Below are 13,419 nucleotides of genomic sequence, written 5' to 3' on the forward strand. Positions count from 1 at the left end.
TTTCAAGCTACAGCATTGTTTAAGCAGTCATCACACATACAGCAGAATAGTAATTTTTAGTATCTCCACTGTACAATATCACAATTACTCTGTTGATAGACATACCAAACTAATAAATAGGTAAGATACAGGAAGCAGGGAGAAGTAGTTCAAAACCTTAGGGCAAAGAAAAATAGAATTTTCTTTTTAAAAATGTAAAAAAAAAATTAATACTGCAAAAATTACATAAAGAAAAAGGATGATGATGGGACATTCTTTAAAACAATTTGCCCTAGTGTTTTGCATTATCACAAATGTCAGACCAAAAATTCTGAAATGTAAACTCATGGCAGCTAAAGTCACTAAGGGCAGGATGCCACCGAGCAAGCCTCGGCTGGTCACATATTCCCCCACATTTTTTTCCATGCCAGCATTAGCTCTCATGAGTTACGTACAGCAGTATAATAAAGTTACCAGCCTAAAAGCTAGTTATTACATGCTCACATAACTGCTAGTGCCAAAGCAAAGGATGGGACAGGAAAGAAAGGTTAAGTCTGAATTTAGAGCAACCATGGAAACACTCCTTCAGTGCAACATTACAAAACCAAAGTTTTATAAAACTTTTATTAGTATCCAAAGTAGTACTGTGCAAGATGCTTATGACCTTTGAGATAAACCGTTGACAAATATATCACTACTCGCAGAAGTGAAATTGCTTGAAAATTATAAAAAAACAAAACAGGTTAAATTCTATGACAAATATATAGAAATTTTACTTACTGCATATTGTATCATGAGTATACCAGATTAATTATTTTTAGATTACTATGAAAACACAGCAACTTAATTCTTACAGTACCTCTGATTAACTTGCATCTCAAGTTGTTGTATTTTTTCCAAAAGCCCTTTTTCAGCAGCTTCCCTCTGTAATTGAAACTCTTTACAAGCAGTTTGTACTGCATCCTCTTTTTCACAATTGAGCTTCAGAATGAGTAACTGCCTGTCTTGTTCTTGGTTAGATACTAACAGTTCTTTCTCTTCCTCAAGCTTATGGATAATAGCTTCATATTTTTCCTGCTGCTCACAGAGAGCCATTTTTTCTGTTTTTGCCTTTTCTAGGGCACTCACTTCCAACTCTAACTTACTTTGCAGTTCTGTTATTTGCTCTGAAAGTCTTTTTTCTGCTTCAGAAGTTTTTTCATGCAAATGTGTTACTTTGTTTAATTCAGTTCTAAGTAATTTTGACTCTTCTTCGTGTCTGTCCACTAGCTCAGAAATGCACTGATCTTTTTCAATTGTCATTAGAGTTCTTAGTTCTGATAAGCCCACTTGATATTCATCATTATTAACTTGTATCTTACTGTTTAATTTATCTATCTCCTTTCTTAAACTTTCTGTTTCCTTATCAATCAGCGATTTTAAGGTCTCTTGTTGCTGGTTTCTGCTTTCTTCCAAAAGCAGCTTCATCTCATCAGTTTCTGCCTCCTTCAGTGCAAGTTCAACTTCTAACTTGCACCTCAAATCAGACAGATCTGAAAGTTTCAGTTTTAACTCTTCTACCTGTTGTTGTTTCTCTTGGACAACTGCTGCGTGAGATTCCTGCATTTGTTCAAGCCTGTGCTGGTTCTCTTTTGTTAACTTATCTAAAGAGTCCTTATGCTCAGCAATTACCTTCTCAAATTCCTGTAAATGCCTGGCTTGCAGGTTATTTTCCAGTTCTTTTAAATGGCTTTGCTCTAAACTCTGGAGTTCTGCCCTCAAGTGTTGCAGTTTTTCGTCATTTTCAACATGAAGTTTTTTCAAGTCTTCGAGTACTACTTCACGTGACTGCCTAAGTTCTTTAATTTCACAATTTTGCGTCTCCATTTGGCTTTCCAATTCAAGTAATTTCTGATCTTTTTCATTCTGAAGGCAAACAACAGCTTCCTTTTCATTTTTCACCATTGCAAATTCATTATTCTTATTCTGAATAACTTCTTCAAGGCCTAATAAGTCACTTTTTAACTTTTTGATCTTTTTTTCGTTTTCTTCACCATCTTCCAGTAATTTATTCATTTTAGTTTCATATTCACTTTTCAAAGACTGCAATTCCTGTTGATGTTTATCTTCTAGTGTTTTTTCAAGTGAAACTTTTATGTTTTCAATAACATTCACTATTTCTAATGAAGTGCATTTTAAGGAGTTAGAAAAGTCACACTGTTCTTTTTGTACAAGTGTTCTAAAGTGGCCTAGATCTTCTTTTATACCTCTTAAATGTACCTTTGAATCTTGAGCAATGATCCTACACTTCTCCATGCAAACACTGAGAGATGCATTTTCTACTGCAATGTCCTTTACACAAGAACTTGTATCTTGCATACGTCTACTATCTATTGCATTGATAACTGAAGAATAAAGAGATTCCACCATCATTTCTGGACTTTGTGGATCACTTATTACATTAGGAGACACTGGATTTTCCTCTATTACAAATTCATTCACTGCTGACATGAAATCAGATTCTGGACTTTCTGCCAAGGAATCCAAGTCTAATGATCCTTGCTTAAGAGCTTGCTCCAAGTTTGGATGGGCAATTGTTTCAAAATCAAATGTATGAGCATCGATGCTGTCAGGAGATAATTCCTCTAACGTGGCCGGAGGACACACAGGAGGACACAAGGGACCCTGAAGACTGAGTGACGGAGGAGTTCTAGAAGAGGTAGCAAGTGTGGTTCCTGTTGTACTTTCCATCCTTGGCGTAGTAGCAGATTGTGGTGATGCTTGACTATTGGAGGCCTACAAGTTGTAAAATATAAAACAAGTATTTAACAAAGTAATAGGCAAAAGTGTCAGCATTTGAAGTAGTTTAAAATTTATCTATAAATTTTAGAGATTAATTATAATCTATAGATATAATTAGAATCTAAATTTTATAGATATAACTATCTATTAAACTATAAAGAAAAGTTAACCTTATTAACCATAACTGTCCCAAGCTTTTAACTTTTTTTGAGATTTTTGAAATTGAAATTTTAACTATTTTCAAGCAAGTTTCATAAAAAGGACTATATGTAAGTATTAAGTATAAATTACATATTTTATTCCAAAGGACTGAAGTGTAAATTTAGATGATTAAAAAAAAGTAACATACCAGCCAGAAATAAACGGTCTTTGTTTTCTGGCACAATTAAAATGTTTTTCTTGATAATATTGTTGGTAAAATATTTTTCTACTGTTTTTGTTTAATTTTGTTAAAAAAAATCAGTGTAATTCAGAAGTCAGTATTAGTATGAATACTACAAAACTTTCACAAGAAAAGTCTTAATGTAATAAAACTGTTTTCTACCAACATAGGTATCAAGAACATGCATGCAAACTGTTCTTCTTGTTCAGAAATGTTGAAAAACTCAGCAATAGGGATCAACAGCAGTGTGGACAGTGTACAGAAACAAACAGCAGAACAAAAAGGCACAGACTAAGAGTTTGATTAACCATCCAAATTAAATGAGTAACAGTAGTATGTAAAGCAGTACAAACATTACATAAATTTCTCCATTTTCACAAAACTATTTTAGGAAAAAAACATGAACATTAACTTCAGCAAGTGCAGAACACAATCACATCAGTTGAATGCTGAAATTATAAAAAGCTATGTACAAGCCCCACTTTCCACCCCTAACAACTTATAACAGGATGGATAGGAAAGAACCCACCTGCCCCTTCAAGAAAATAACAGTGAAATACATATGGTTTAAATACATAATGATTATCTATGACAGATATGGAGAGACAGGAGCAAGACCATTAGGATCACAAATTGGAGATCTGTTTGGTTTATAGAATGGAACAATGCTTGTAAGACTGTAGGCCAACCATTACTTTGTTTTTCTGTCCTTCATGCTTGGAAGACTTGTTTGATTTTATCTCTTTGCAAAATCTGATCATCAAAAAAACTTAACTGTTCCTGAGTTTGTTCACAGAATTTGCAAAAGTACCTAAGATGTTCGGTTCAAAGTACTGAAGAGCTTTCAGAACGGTGATCTGTTCTGAAGACACAATCTCCTTCAGCTGACAATCATGATGATTCTGCTCTGGCTGCTCTGTTTTCTGGACCATACGTATTGTCCCTACGTGTTTCAACTGTGTGCTCTTCTTGAGCCCCTATTGTCCTCTAGTACATTATTTTTTATGAAAGGAACTTTTGCTATCCATTGAACTCAGTTACTTAATTCTCAAATGAAGTTAGTGGAACAACCAACAATCAGGAAAAAAAAACTTAGAAACAAAAAATGTAGCAGTGACAGATATGACAGATACCAGACTGGTGATGTATAAATAGCTAACTTCTGTTTTCTTCAGTTTTCACAAATTGGTGCTATTCAAAAAGGATCCTATCCTTCTCTGTCCAAAATACATGCTTCCAAAATATGTGGGGACAGAGCGTGACTAACAGAATACTGAACTGAGATTTAGGAGCTTATTTCCAGCTCTAACACTCATCCATCCATACAAAATATTCTCTTTAGTCACTGAAAAAATGAGAATGTAAGGGATAGAAGGGAAAATTACAGGGAAATGTTGTTTTGATAAAGGTAATATTAGTTCATGTTTAAATATGTTGCATTAAATATCATCTTGTTATTTGTCTAAGGGAAATTAGAAAAAAAAATGTTGAAGGACATACATAGCATGCACTGATAAGTGCCTGAATTCGAAGCATATGCTTTAAACAACAAACATTTAATATTGATAAACCAGAGCTTTCTTTTATAGTAACACAAGATAGCATCACAGATGTTAATAACCACATTAAAAAACCACTTCAAAGACTGAATATAAGGCAGTCATACAAAGAGCCACACACAAAGGAAAGATGTTATCCATTTCTTAGAAGGCATCCTTACAAGATGATACAAGAAGGTAGAGAATAAAGGGCATAGCTTGTTAAGGAAAAAGGACCATCCCTGTGTGCTGCAACTCTCCACTGAGTGTGGTTCCCTCCCAGCTAGGGGCAATAATGAACTGCATAGTTCTGCAGCAGCAGAGTCTCCATTTAGATTACTGCCTAGTGAGGAATAAAACCTCACATTTTGAGAAGTTGAAACTATGTGGAAGACTTCCCTGTTGCCTGTTTTCTTGAGAACCTGGTGCCTGGCATGCCTGCCTCCCTATGTGCAATCTACAGGCAGCAACGTATGCCTGCATCATATTCTGTAATTCTTGTAATCACAAAGGAAAAGGAGTCAAAAGGAGCAGAGGTAATAGTCAAGTTCTGAACCGCTGCTGCCTTGCGTGCCTTGTTCTAGTTATGTTACTGTGGTTAAGTGAGAGTCAGGGAAGGGGGAATTCTTTGCAGGATTATGAACAGCGCTGGATTTTGAATTTGACTATAACAAATGGTATTCATAATCTCATTTGAAAAGCCAGCTTCTCTTACAAAGGAAACTTTTAATGCCACAGAATTCCATGCATTAATTACCTCCTAACAGCAGAGAAAACACCTTAATCATCTTACATTACTCCCATGCCACTAACTTTCCCCTGGATATCTTTAGACCAACCACTGATCTGCTTAAACTTTGTCTCTATTATGAAATGAAAGGGCACAGCACTTGCTTTGGTGTGAGATCACTAAAACACAGAACAAGCAGAAAGTATTAAAAAGCAAAACAAATTCCACAGAAATAACAAATTAAATACAAAGTTATTGATCTTTATCTACTCTGGTATAATTCTAAAGTCAGATAAAGAAGTATATTATGATTAACGTCCCATGAACTAGAAAGCTCAAGTTAAGAGTTAAGCTATGCTAAAAAATTCTTCAGTACAGGACGCTGGATGAGCCAGCTCCATGGCTGTATAGGCACCAAGTTCTCCATCTCCTGCCTGACTTGCTCTTTGTTAATTTGTCCACAGCCTCAGCTTTCTTCTCCTTTCCAAAGGAGCTAAACAAAAAGAAAACAAGAAGCACAACCACCACCACCATCCTGATTGCCTCTGCCACAGAAGCTTGAACTGCTGTCACAGTCCCATCCAGAGAACCAGACCTCTGCTGCCAGCAGGATGGAAAGACAGGCTGGGGCTGAAGAGCCCCCTTGGGCAGCTACAGCAGCCACATTCTGCTATATCAGCAAGGTTTCAAGCCTGCACAGCCCCTTCCTACTCTGTGACAATCCGAGTAGACTTGAGTAAAAAGTGTATTTAAAAAAGTACCTCCTACACCAGTTACAGAAGTGGCATGGAGAACAACAACTGATTTCTTGTGATTACTTGATGAAACAACAACATCTTTGAGGAGAAAAACTTTTCCAACCTTTCCTATTTGGCTCAATTCAAAAAAAATTCAAATAAATCACTGAGATTACATATGGAGACGGCCATTTTTAGCTGACATGATGAATGGCCCAGCTCTGCACAATGTAATTTACTCTACAGAAAGAGACAATTATCAAAAGTATCTGACATGTCAGAGTCGGCCAAAAATCCTAACTGGTCAAAACACAACACAAGAGGGTAAAGAAGAGATTCTCCTGATTTGGCATATGCAGCTTCCTTTTTTTTTTTTTCTTTTTTTTTTTTTTTCTTTTAAATGTGCAGCCAGATGTCAATAAAGATTTCTTGGATAAACAAGTCTGAACCATTTTTAGATGGACTTTCAGAGCGTTAAGATGGGAGAAGGCCCAGACTGAACAAGACATATTTCCTGTTACATGTTCCATTATTATGAGTGAATTTCAAAGGAACCTTGACAATTCAAACTCTGCATCCCCCAAAGTGTCAGGTTTCACACTCACACCTAGAAAGTAGAAATATTACATGAAACTCAATCCACACATTTTGAATAACATTTTTTTTTCTGTAGAGGTTGTTAAAGCAGTATTGTACTTCTTTGAAGTCTTAATAAAGAAAAACAAATACCTTTTGTTCATTCAGCAGGTCTGTAATGGTTTGCGACATTTCATCCAAACTCTGTGCTGCTTTTACCAGGTTATGTAGAGCATGTACATGCTGGTGAAGAGGTTCAAAGTCACAAAGTATGGGAACCCTTAAAGACAGTACAGGATTATTTTTTTTCCCAACATTATAATACCTAACACTCAAATATATTAAATTGCTATGTGTGTGTTCCAATAAGACCAGCCTTCTCATTGTTTAACGTTTATCCTTTATCTTCTTCATTGCATCTGTTTACAAGGAACAACCACCCCCTGTCAAAACTAGTATTTGTATTTTTAATTAAAGAACTTGAGCACTTTTAAGCAGTACATAATGATTTAATACATAAATACAATAATGGGGAAGTAATATCTCGGAGTCTTTCCTTCTGAGAAAAGTATTTACTGGAATTACCTAGAGTTAAAACAGCAATAGAAGAGTTTTTCTAGCTATTAAATCTGTGATTGAAGCACTTATGTTCACTAATGACTTGATTATTTTCTCCTGGATTCTCACCAGCTCAGCTTCAATAGCTATTTTGGAGTAGCTATTAATTCTCTACTATTCTACTTTAATAATAGGTATTCTGAATTAAAAGAAAGATTAATCTGTTGTGGTTGCAATGAAAGTGCTGTGTAACAATCACTCAGCTGTAAATTTTATAACCCTCTAAAAAGAGCGATGTTTTCTTGAGGGTCTGTATTTCCAGACTTTCAAACTTGTTTAAATCGAGAAATCAGGATTTTGTTTAGATTTGCAGTAAAATAAAAACAGATAATAATTTGCTGTATTTTACAATCTCTATTCAAAATAAAGGTAGTAGCATCTACTGCATTTGTCTAGAATTAAGATCTCAATAATTACTTAATCTGAGAAGCTGCAAAGACTGACGGCACTGCGATTGAGTAGAAGCAGCTCAAGAAATTAGTGTTGATAGGAAAGGACTCAGCACTGGGCTTCAGACTGTTAGTCTGCCAGTTGTTGAGATTCCTTTCTAGATATTATTTCAAAATACCAAAGACAGGCAGCACTGCTCTAAAGTTTGGCCGTAAGTCAGAGTTTACCAAAGGTGCTTGACAGTTACGGTCACTGCAGTTCAAAGTCCACCACCATGAACAACGCTTCCATCAAATGTAATCCTGAGCACAGAAAGCAGGATGCACCTGACATAACCCCACCTCTATTGCCATCAAGTGGAAAGAGATGTCACTACAGTAGGACCAGTTTGGTTTCTGACTGATCTTCTGACAACAGCGAGGCGAAGTTATCCCTGAACTCAGTTGGAACTTGCCCACAAATGCTATAAGCTGCTCACAAACCTGTAAATCCAGGAAGCCTTAGCAATATGGCATAGCAGCTTGCATTTTAACTGCAAATCACTTAGGAGCAAAACTAAGAACATAACAAGAGAAGTTAAGCAGGTTACATCACCTGTATCATCATGATCTAGACCCATCCACTGTTCTGCACACTAAACTCACTATACTTAGTGTCAGTGCCAGCAGCCGTAATATCAAAAGGATTGCCAGCAACCCTGGAATCAACAACTGAGCACCATACGGAACGTGGCAAACAGGGAACTCGGCTCCTGCAGGGCCTACCAGAGAGAGGGATCAGGCTGACACAGGCGAGAAATCTGGAAGCTGATAGCCTATTACCAGCGGATTCCGATCTACTTTATTCTTTGTAGTCCCGGGGCTGCAAAGTGGAATCTGATCAAATCTAACTGCAGATCCCTTCTAGCTGAAGGGCAATGGATTCAAGCAGCACCTGACAGTGCTAAAACAGATAGAAAGATTTTCTCCAAGACAAGACTTTGCTCCCTCATATTTCTTGCTGATTATCTGGTTTGATATTTCTCAATTCTACAGGCTGAAGACATAACAGTTTGGAAGTTCACTGATAGCTTTCCCCAAAAAACATCTCCAAGTCCTAGATCAGAAACTGTCAACTCGCCTGTGATATGAAACTGTAGCTTTCCTCCCTATGTGTGCATGTTATCTCATCATCAGAGAGAAGAAACATACAAATAGACCTTTTGCTTCAAATGATGAATTCCCCTAGACAGCAGAGACTTAGAGAATCCATCTTTCATCAGCAAAGTCTGACAAAGGGGAAGCAATAATTGAATACAGGCATTCTCTTTTATATCATGTTGAGCTAATGAAATATATTTTATTTGCCTCAGAATGCCACTAACACAAACTCTTGTTTCTTTGTCAGATCAGAGTTATTTCAGTCTAAAACTGACAAAAAGATTTTGGTTTTAGCTGGAAGGCAGTTCAGAGGAAAATTCTGAATGCCCAACAGCCTTTACATCTCAATACAGAATACACTGGGAATACATGTGTTCAAATCATCTGACCTTGAGCACACAAAGCCCAGAGGTATCACGAGTATCTAGAGTAAGTCAGTGTAGAGTGTTGCTTATGGCATCACTTTAGAAAAGTATCTTTGCCGCTTTCTTATGCTCGATAACAGGATTGAAGGGGCAGGTGCTGGACAGAAAGGGAAGCAAATTCCATATCGCACAAAGTTAAAAAGGTGATTTACCTGAGTAATGGCTGCACTTCTGAAGGACAAAAAGACTGCAGAAACTGCAAGTCACTTAATGAGATATCTGGAAGCTCACTGTCAAACCTGCGAGGTTTCCGTGTCTATACAAGAAAAAATAATTTGCACACAGTTGTAAAGTCAGGATGACTAAGAAAGGGTTTTAAAAATAACTTAATTCATTAAACAGTAGTTGCAGTTAAGCTATCATCTCTCTTGGAAGATTTGTTTTCTCCTTTTAAATCTCAAAAAATATTAAAATCCATTCATATTTTTAGTCATTAGGTCTGCCAATAATACCTCTGGCAGCTGTATTTCTTCCTCATTACCAAGCTTCCTTTGCATAAGGAGTGTGCTACGTTAAAAGAGATGTGATTGAAGCTTATTTAATGTGTTAATAAATAATCAGATAAGTATTTTGTTCAGTATTTAAAATTCTAAAATCAAATTTCAACAGTGACAAATACTAAAATAGCATTTTACCCCCCCCACAAATTCTTTCAAAAACAATGCAAAGGAGAACCTGAAGAGGTTAAACAAGGCAGTCAAAGTGAGGCCATATCAGAATCAAGGAGAGATGCTATTTGAATTACACAAACTGTGTCAAATCAAAGTTAATGGATGATGTTTGATTACAGCTAAACTTTTGGAACCCTTCGCATTAGCTGCCACTCACATCAGACCGAAATGAAAAAAATGTTTCACTCATTCAGCGATTACAGGAAAACATGGAAATCTTTTACTTCCTTTTACTACTTAATTTTATGGGTTAGACAATCAGATTATCCTTCTGGGCCTCTTTTTTCTGTGATCTAATTTTTTGGTCAATACTAGAGACTCCTTATCAAAAGCTATATCAAGTCAGCATTTCCTCTCTTACCACACAGCAAGTTATGAAACAATGTTAATATAGATCACTTTACAGAGCAAATGATTCTAGCTCCTAGCTGTTTTACCTGTGATAGAGCAGCATGACAGGCACACACTTTGAATTAAGCTTAGCTTTTTTTAATTGACAAATCTACAGTTTATAAAAAGCAGTAGAGAATACAAAACAACACTGAGTACATACACAAAAGGATGGAGGCCAGGAGTCAAGTCCTCTAAACAAACGATTCCTTAAAAAAGACTTCCCTGTGCAAAGAAAAATCAGCTAGATTAGAACAGATATTAGAATATTCTAATAGACTATTAGAATAAATAAATGCAACATTCAAACAATGCTTCACTGGGAAGTAATTCGGCTACTGCAGTTAAACAGCTAGACTAGATCTGAAACCCTTACTAAACATGTCATTCTTGACTACAAAAAAAAAAAATGCAAGTGACCACAGAACTTCAACCAAAACAGACTGTGAAAGAACTTTTCCACCCATTCAAGCCTTCTTTTTGATAACATTCATCTCCACCACAAAACCTAGCTATTTTGAAATTTTCTTCTTTGTAGTTCTGCAGTGTCTCCTAATACTCTTTTGCTCAATTCTCTTATTTTAGTAGTTTATTTGAAACATATGTTGTAAACTTTAGAGTACGAAGAACAGGATTTATTCACAACTTCAGGCTTTACTTTATTCTATCTTTACCTCCGGTCGGATTTTCAGACACAGCTCTTCATTTTCTTTTTGTTTTGAGGAATTAGAGGTATCTGTTCCAGTACTCCAATATTCAATAACACTTTCAAAAGCGTTACTTAAAGAATAGTAATGATCACAGAACATACCTAAGCAGAAATTGTCCTCAAGTCAGGACCTTGAAGTCTTACCTACCAGAAGCATTAAACTAATTAGAGCTTTCATGGCATTCCAGATAAATGTATAGAAAAAAAGTATGAATTTGATGGCAGAATGACTCAAAAATATTGTTCATACTAGCACCATTTGGCATGCTGTCGGTGTTCCCTATTTAAAGTAGCAAAAAATAGTATCACACAGGTACTTTAAATACAGAGAAATTGTAGTTGTTATTGATTTTACAGAACAGAAAATACTTACTGAACAGTTTGCCAAAAGATTCCCTTTTTGCCTTTTCAGCTTCATATAGATGTTTCCCATCTTTTATTAAAGCTCCTGCCCACTACAGAAGACAAAATATACATACTTAGTTACTAATTTCTACACTGATAAAGGTTTGGTCTCAAGCAGTTTCTTACTTACCTCCCTGTAGTGTTTTATGAACATTTTTCTCCTTACAACCTCAACAACAGCTAGACAGTACATTTGAGGAACAGTACTGAGAGCCTCTACAACCTTGACCCTTTCTAAGAGCTCTGTTACAAGACGAAGCAAAGCTTGCAGTTTCTCTCCATCTTGGTCAGCATGAAGCATTACAAAACAACACCACCTATAAAAAGTAGGTTACACATTAGAATATAAGAACTTAGCCAGCCCTTCCATAATTAAATTTCACCACCATTATCAGCACACCTTAATCAACTGAACAATCACAGAACCACAGAATGGTTAAAGTTGGAAGGGACCTTAGAGATCATCTAGTCCAACTCCCCTACATAAGCAGGGGCATGACATTGTTTTACATGGGACAACAACAATGTATTTGGAAATGCCAAGTAATTCAGAATTCAGTAGTTGCCCTACAGCTCTCTCTTAACTTCTCCTGGAAAGAAGTCTAGTTAGTGCTCAGAAATGAATGTTTCCACTATATGAGTTAAGTTTTGGTTTTGACAAGTAATGCTCTTAGCATACACAACCTTAGGTGGCGTGACACTACAACCTTCTCCATACATGAATTAAAAAAACTAGCATGTCAAGAGTTCAAAAGACATTATTATTTATAAGTCTTAAAAGTACTTACTGAAAAAAAATTATCAAGAATTATTAGCAGTGACGTTACTATCACAGAAATCAGAAGATAAATAAAGAATAAATTGTCACCGTCTACTCCCTTACTACAAATAACAGAACACATACAAATTCCCATTTTGAATAGTTGTATCTTCTATGGTCTTGTAAAATACTGTTTTTTTTTATCTTGATCATTAGACTAATTTAAAACACAAACACCAACACAATTATATCACAGAGCAGATACTTAAAAAGGGATATATTGCTGCATATGAGAGGAAAAATCATATAAGATTTGCTGCCAAAAAAAATTGTAAGGTGCATTTTAGGCATACCTAAGTAAAAAACAAAACAAAACAAACAAAAAGGAATTGCTAAACAAAAAAATGCACTGTTGATTTTATCTCACAGTTACAAATAGTAAGAAATACTGCTTGATCAGGTAAGTTAAGCTATATGCAAATTTGCTCATGGAGAAATATTCTTATGTCGTTTCCTTATAGTTACACCTATGGTTATTCGCTACTACGGTAATTTAGATAAGATACTGAAGCTCTTCCTGAAGATACGTTGTTAGTTTGGCCTTACAAGCTTATTTCTGCTTTATCTCCCCCTGCACCTTGTACCTGCCTTGTCTGTATAAGCTGCAAACTTTGCAAGCAGACAAAACACTAGTCTATGGTTATCTAACATTTAATAGGGTCACAATGTGGCCTAATTATTAGCTGACAGGGTAAACAATATTATTGCCAGGTAATTAACCTCTAAGTTTTTTCCATGCATCTAACATAGCAGATTAACTAATGTCTAATGATTAGATACAGCAAAAAAAGCCCTTCCTTTCCCATGAATTAATACAAACTACTTGTTACCATCCGTATCATGCAAAAATGATGATGAAATAAACAGTTTTTATTTTTGCTGTCATTTTCAGTTTTGCTAGATATAACAATTCTTCATAAACTGTAACAAAGTCACAACATACTGACAGTTTTTTCTGCTTTTGTATGATCTGGTATTTTAAATTTAAATAAGAGTGGCAGCTTGTGAGGCTGTTTTGTGGAGAAGGGGAGACCTAGGCCCCTGGATATTGTTTTACTGATGTGAAGACTGTTAAAACTGTAGAAGAAATTTCTCTTTTATTTCACATTTAAAATGAACTTCAGAAACT

At 35.8% G+C, this 13,419-nt stretch overlaps 1 protein-coding gene across 3 annotated transcripts in view; it reads right to left on the reverse strand.

The window, feature by feature from the left end:
• RB1CC1 (RB1 inducible coiled-coil 1) overlaps positions 1 to 13,419 on the reverse strand; it is a 53,073-nt gene that overhangs the window by 15,578 nt on the left and 24,076 nt on the right. For all 3 annotated transcript variants that reach the window (XM_010226010.2, XM_010226008.2, XM_088540134.1), the window contains 6 exons: positions 11,601 to 11,787; positions 11,439 to 11,520; positions 10,520 to 10,581; positions 9,448 to 9,551; positions 6,877 to 7,003; positions 839 to 2,754 (listed from right to left, as the gene is read on the reverse strand). In XM_010226010.2, the coding sequence (XP_010224312.2) occupies positions 839 to 2,754; positions 6,877 to 7,003; positions 9,448 to 9,551; positions 10,520 to 10,581; positions 11,439 to 11,520; positions 11,601 to 11,787 (2,478 nt within the window). The remainder of the gene's footprint in view (positions 1 to 838; positions 2,755 to 6,876; positions 7,004 to 9,447; positions 9,552 to 10,519; positions 10,582 to 11,438; positions 11,521 to 11,600; positions 11,788 to 13,419) is intronic.

This window comes from Tinamus guttatus, unplaced genomic scaffold (genome assembly GCF_059628265.1).
Source record: "Tinamus guttatus ecotype Peru unplaced genomic scaffold, ASM5962826v1 Tinamus_guttatus_pri_ptg000056l, whole genome shotgun sequence".
Classification (NCBI taxonomy): Eukaryota; Metazoa; Chordata; class Aves; order Tinamiformes; family Tinamidae; genus Tinamus; species Tinamus guttatus.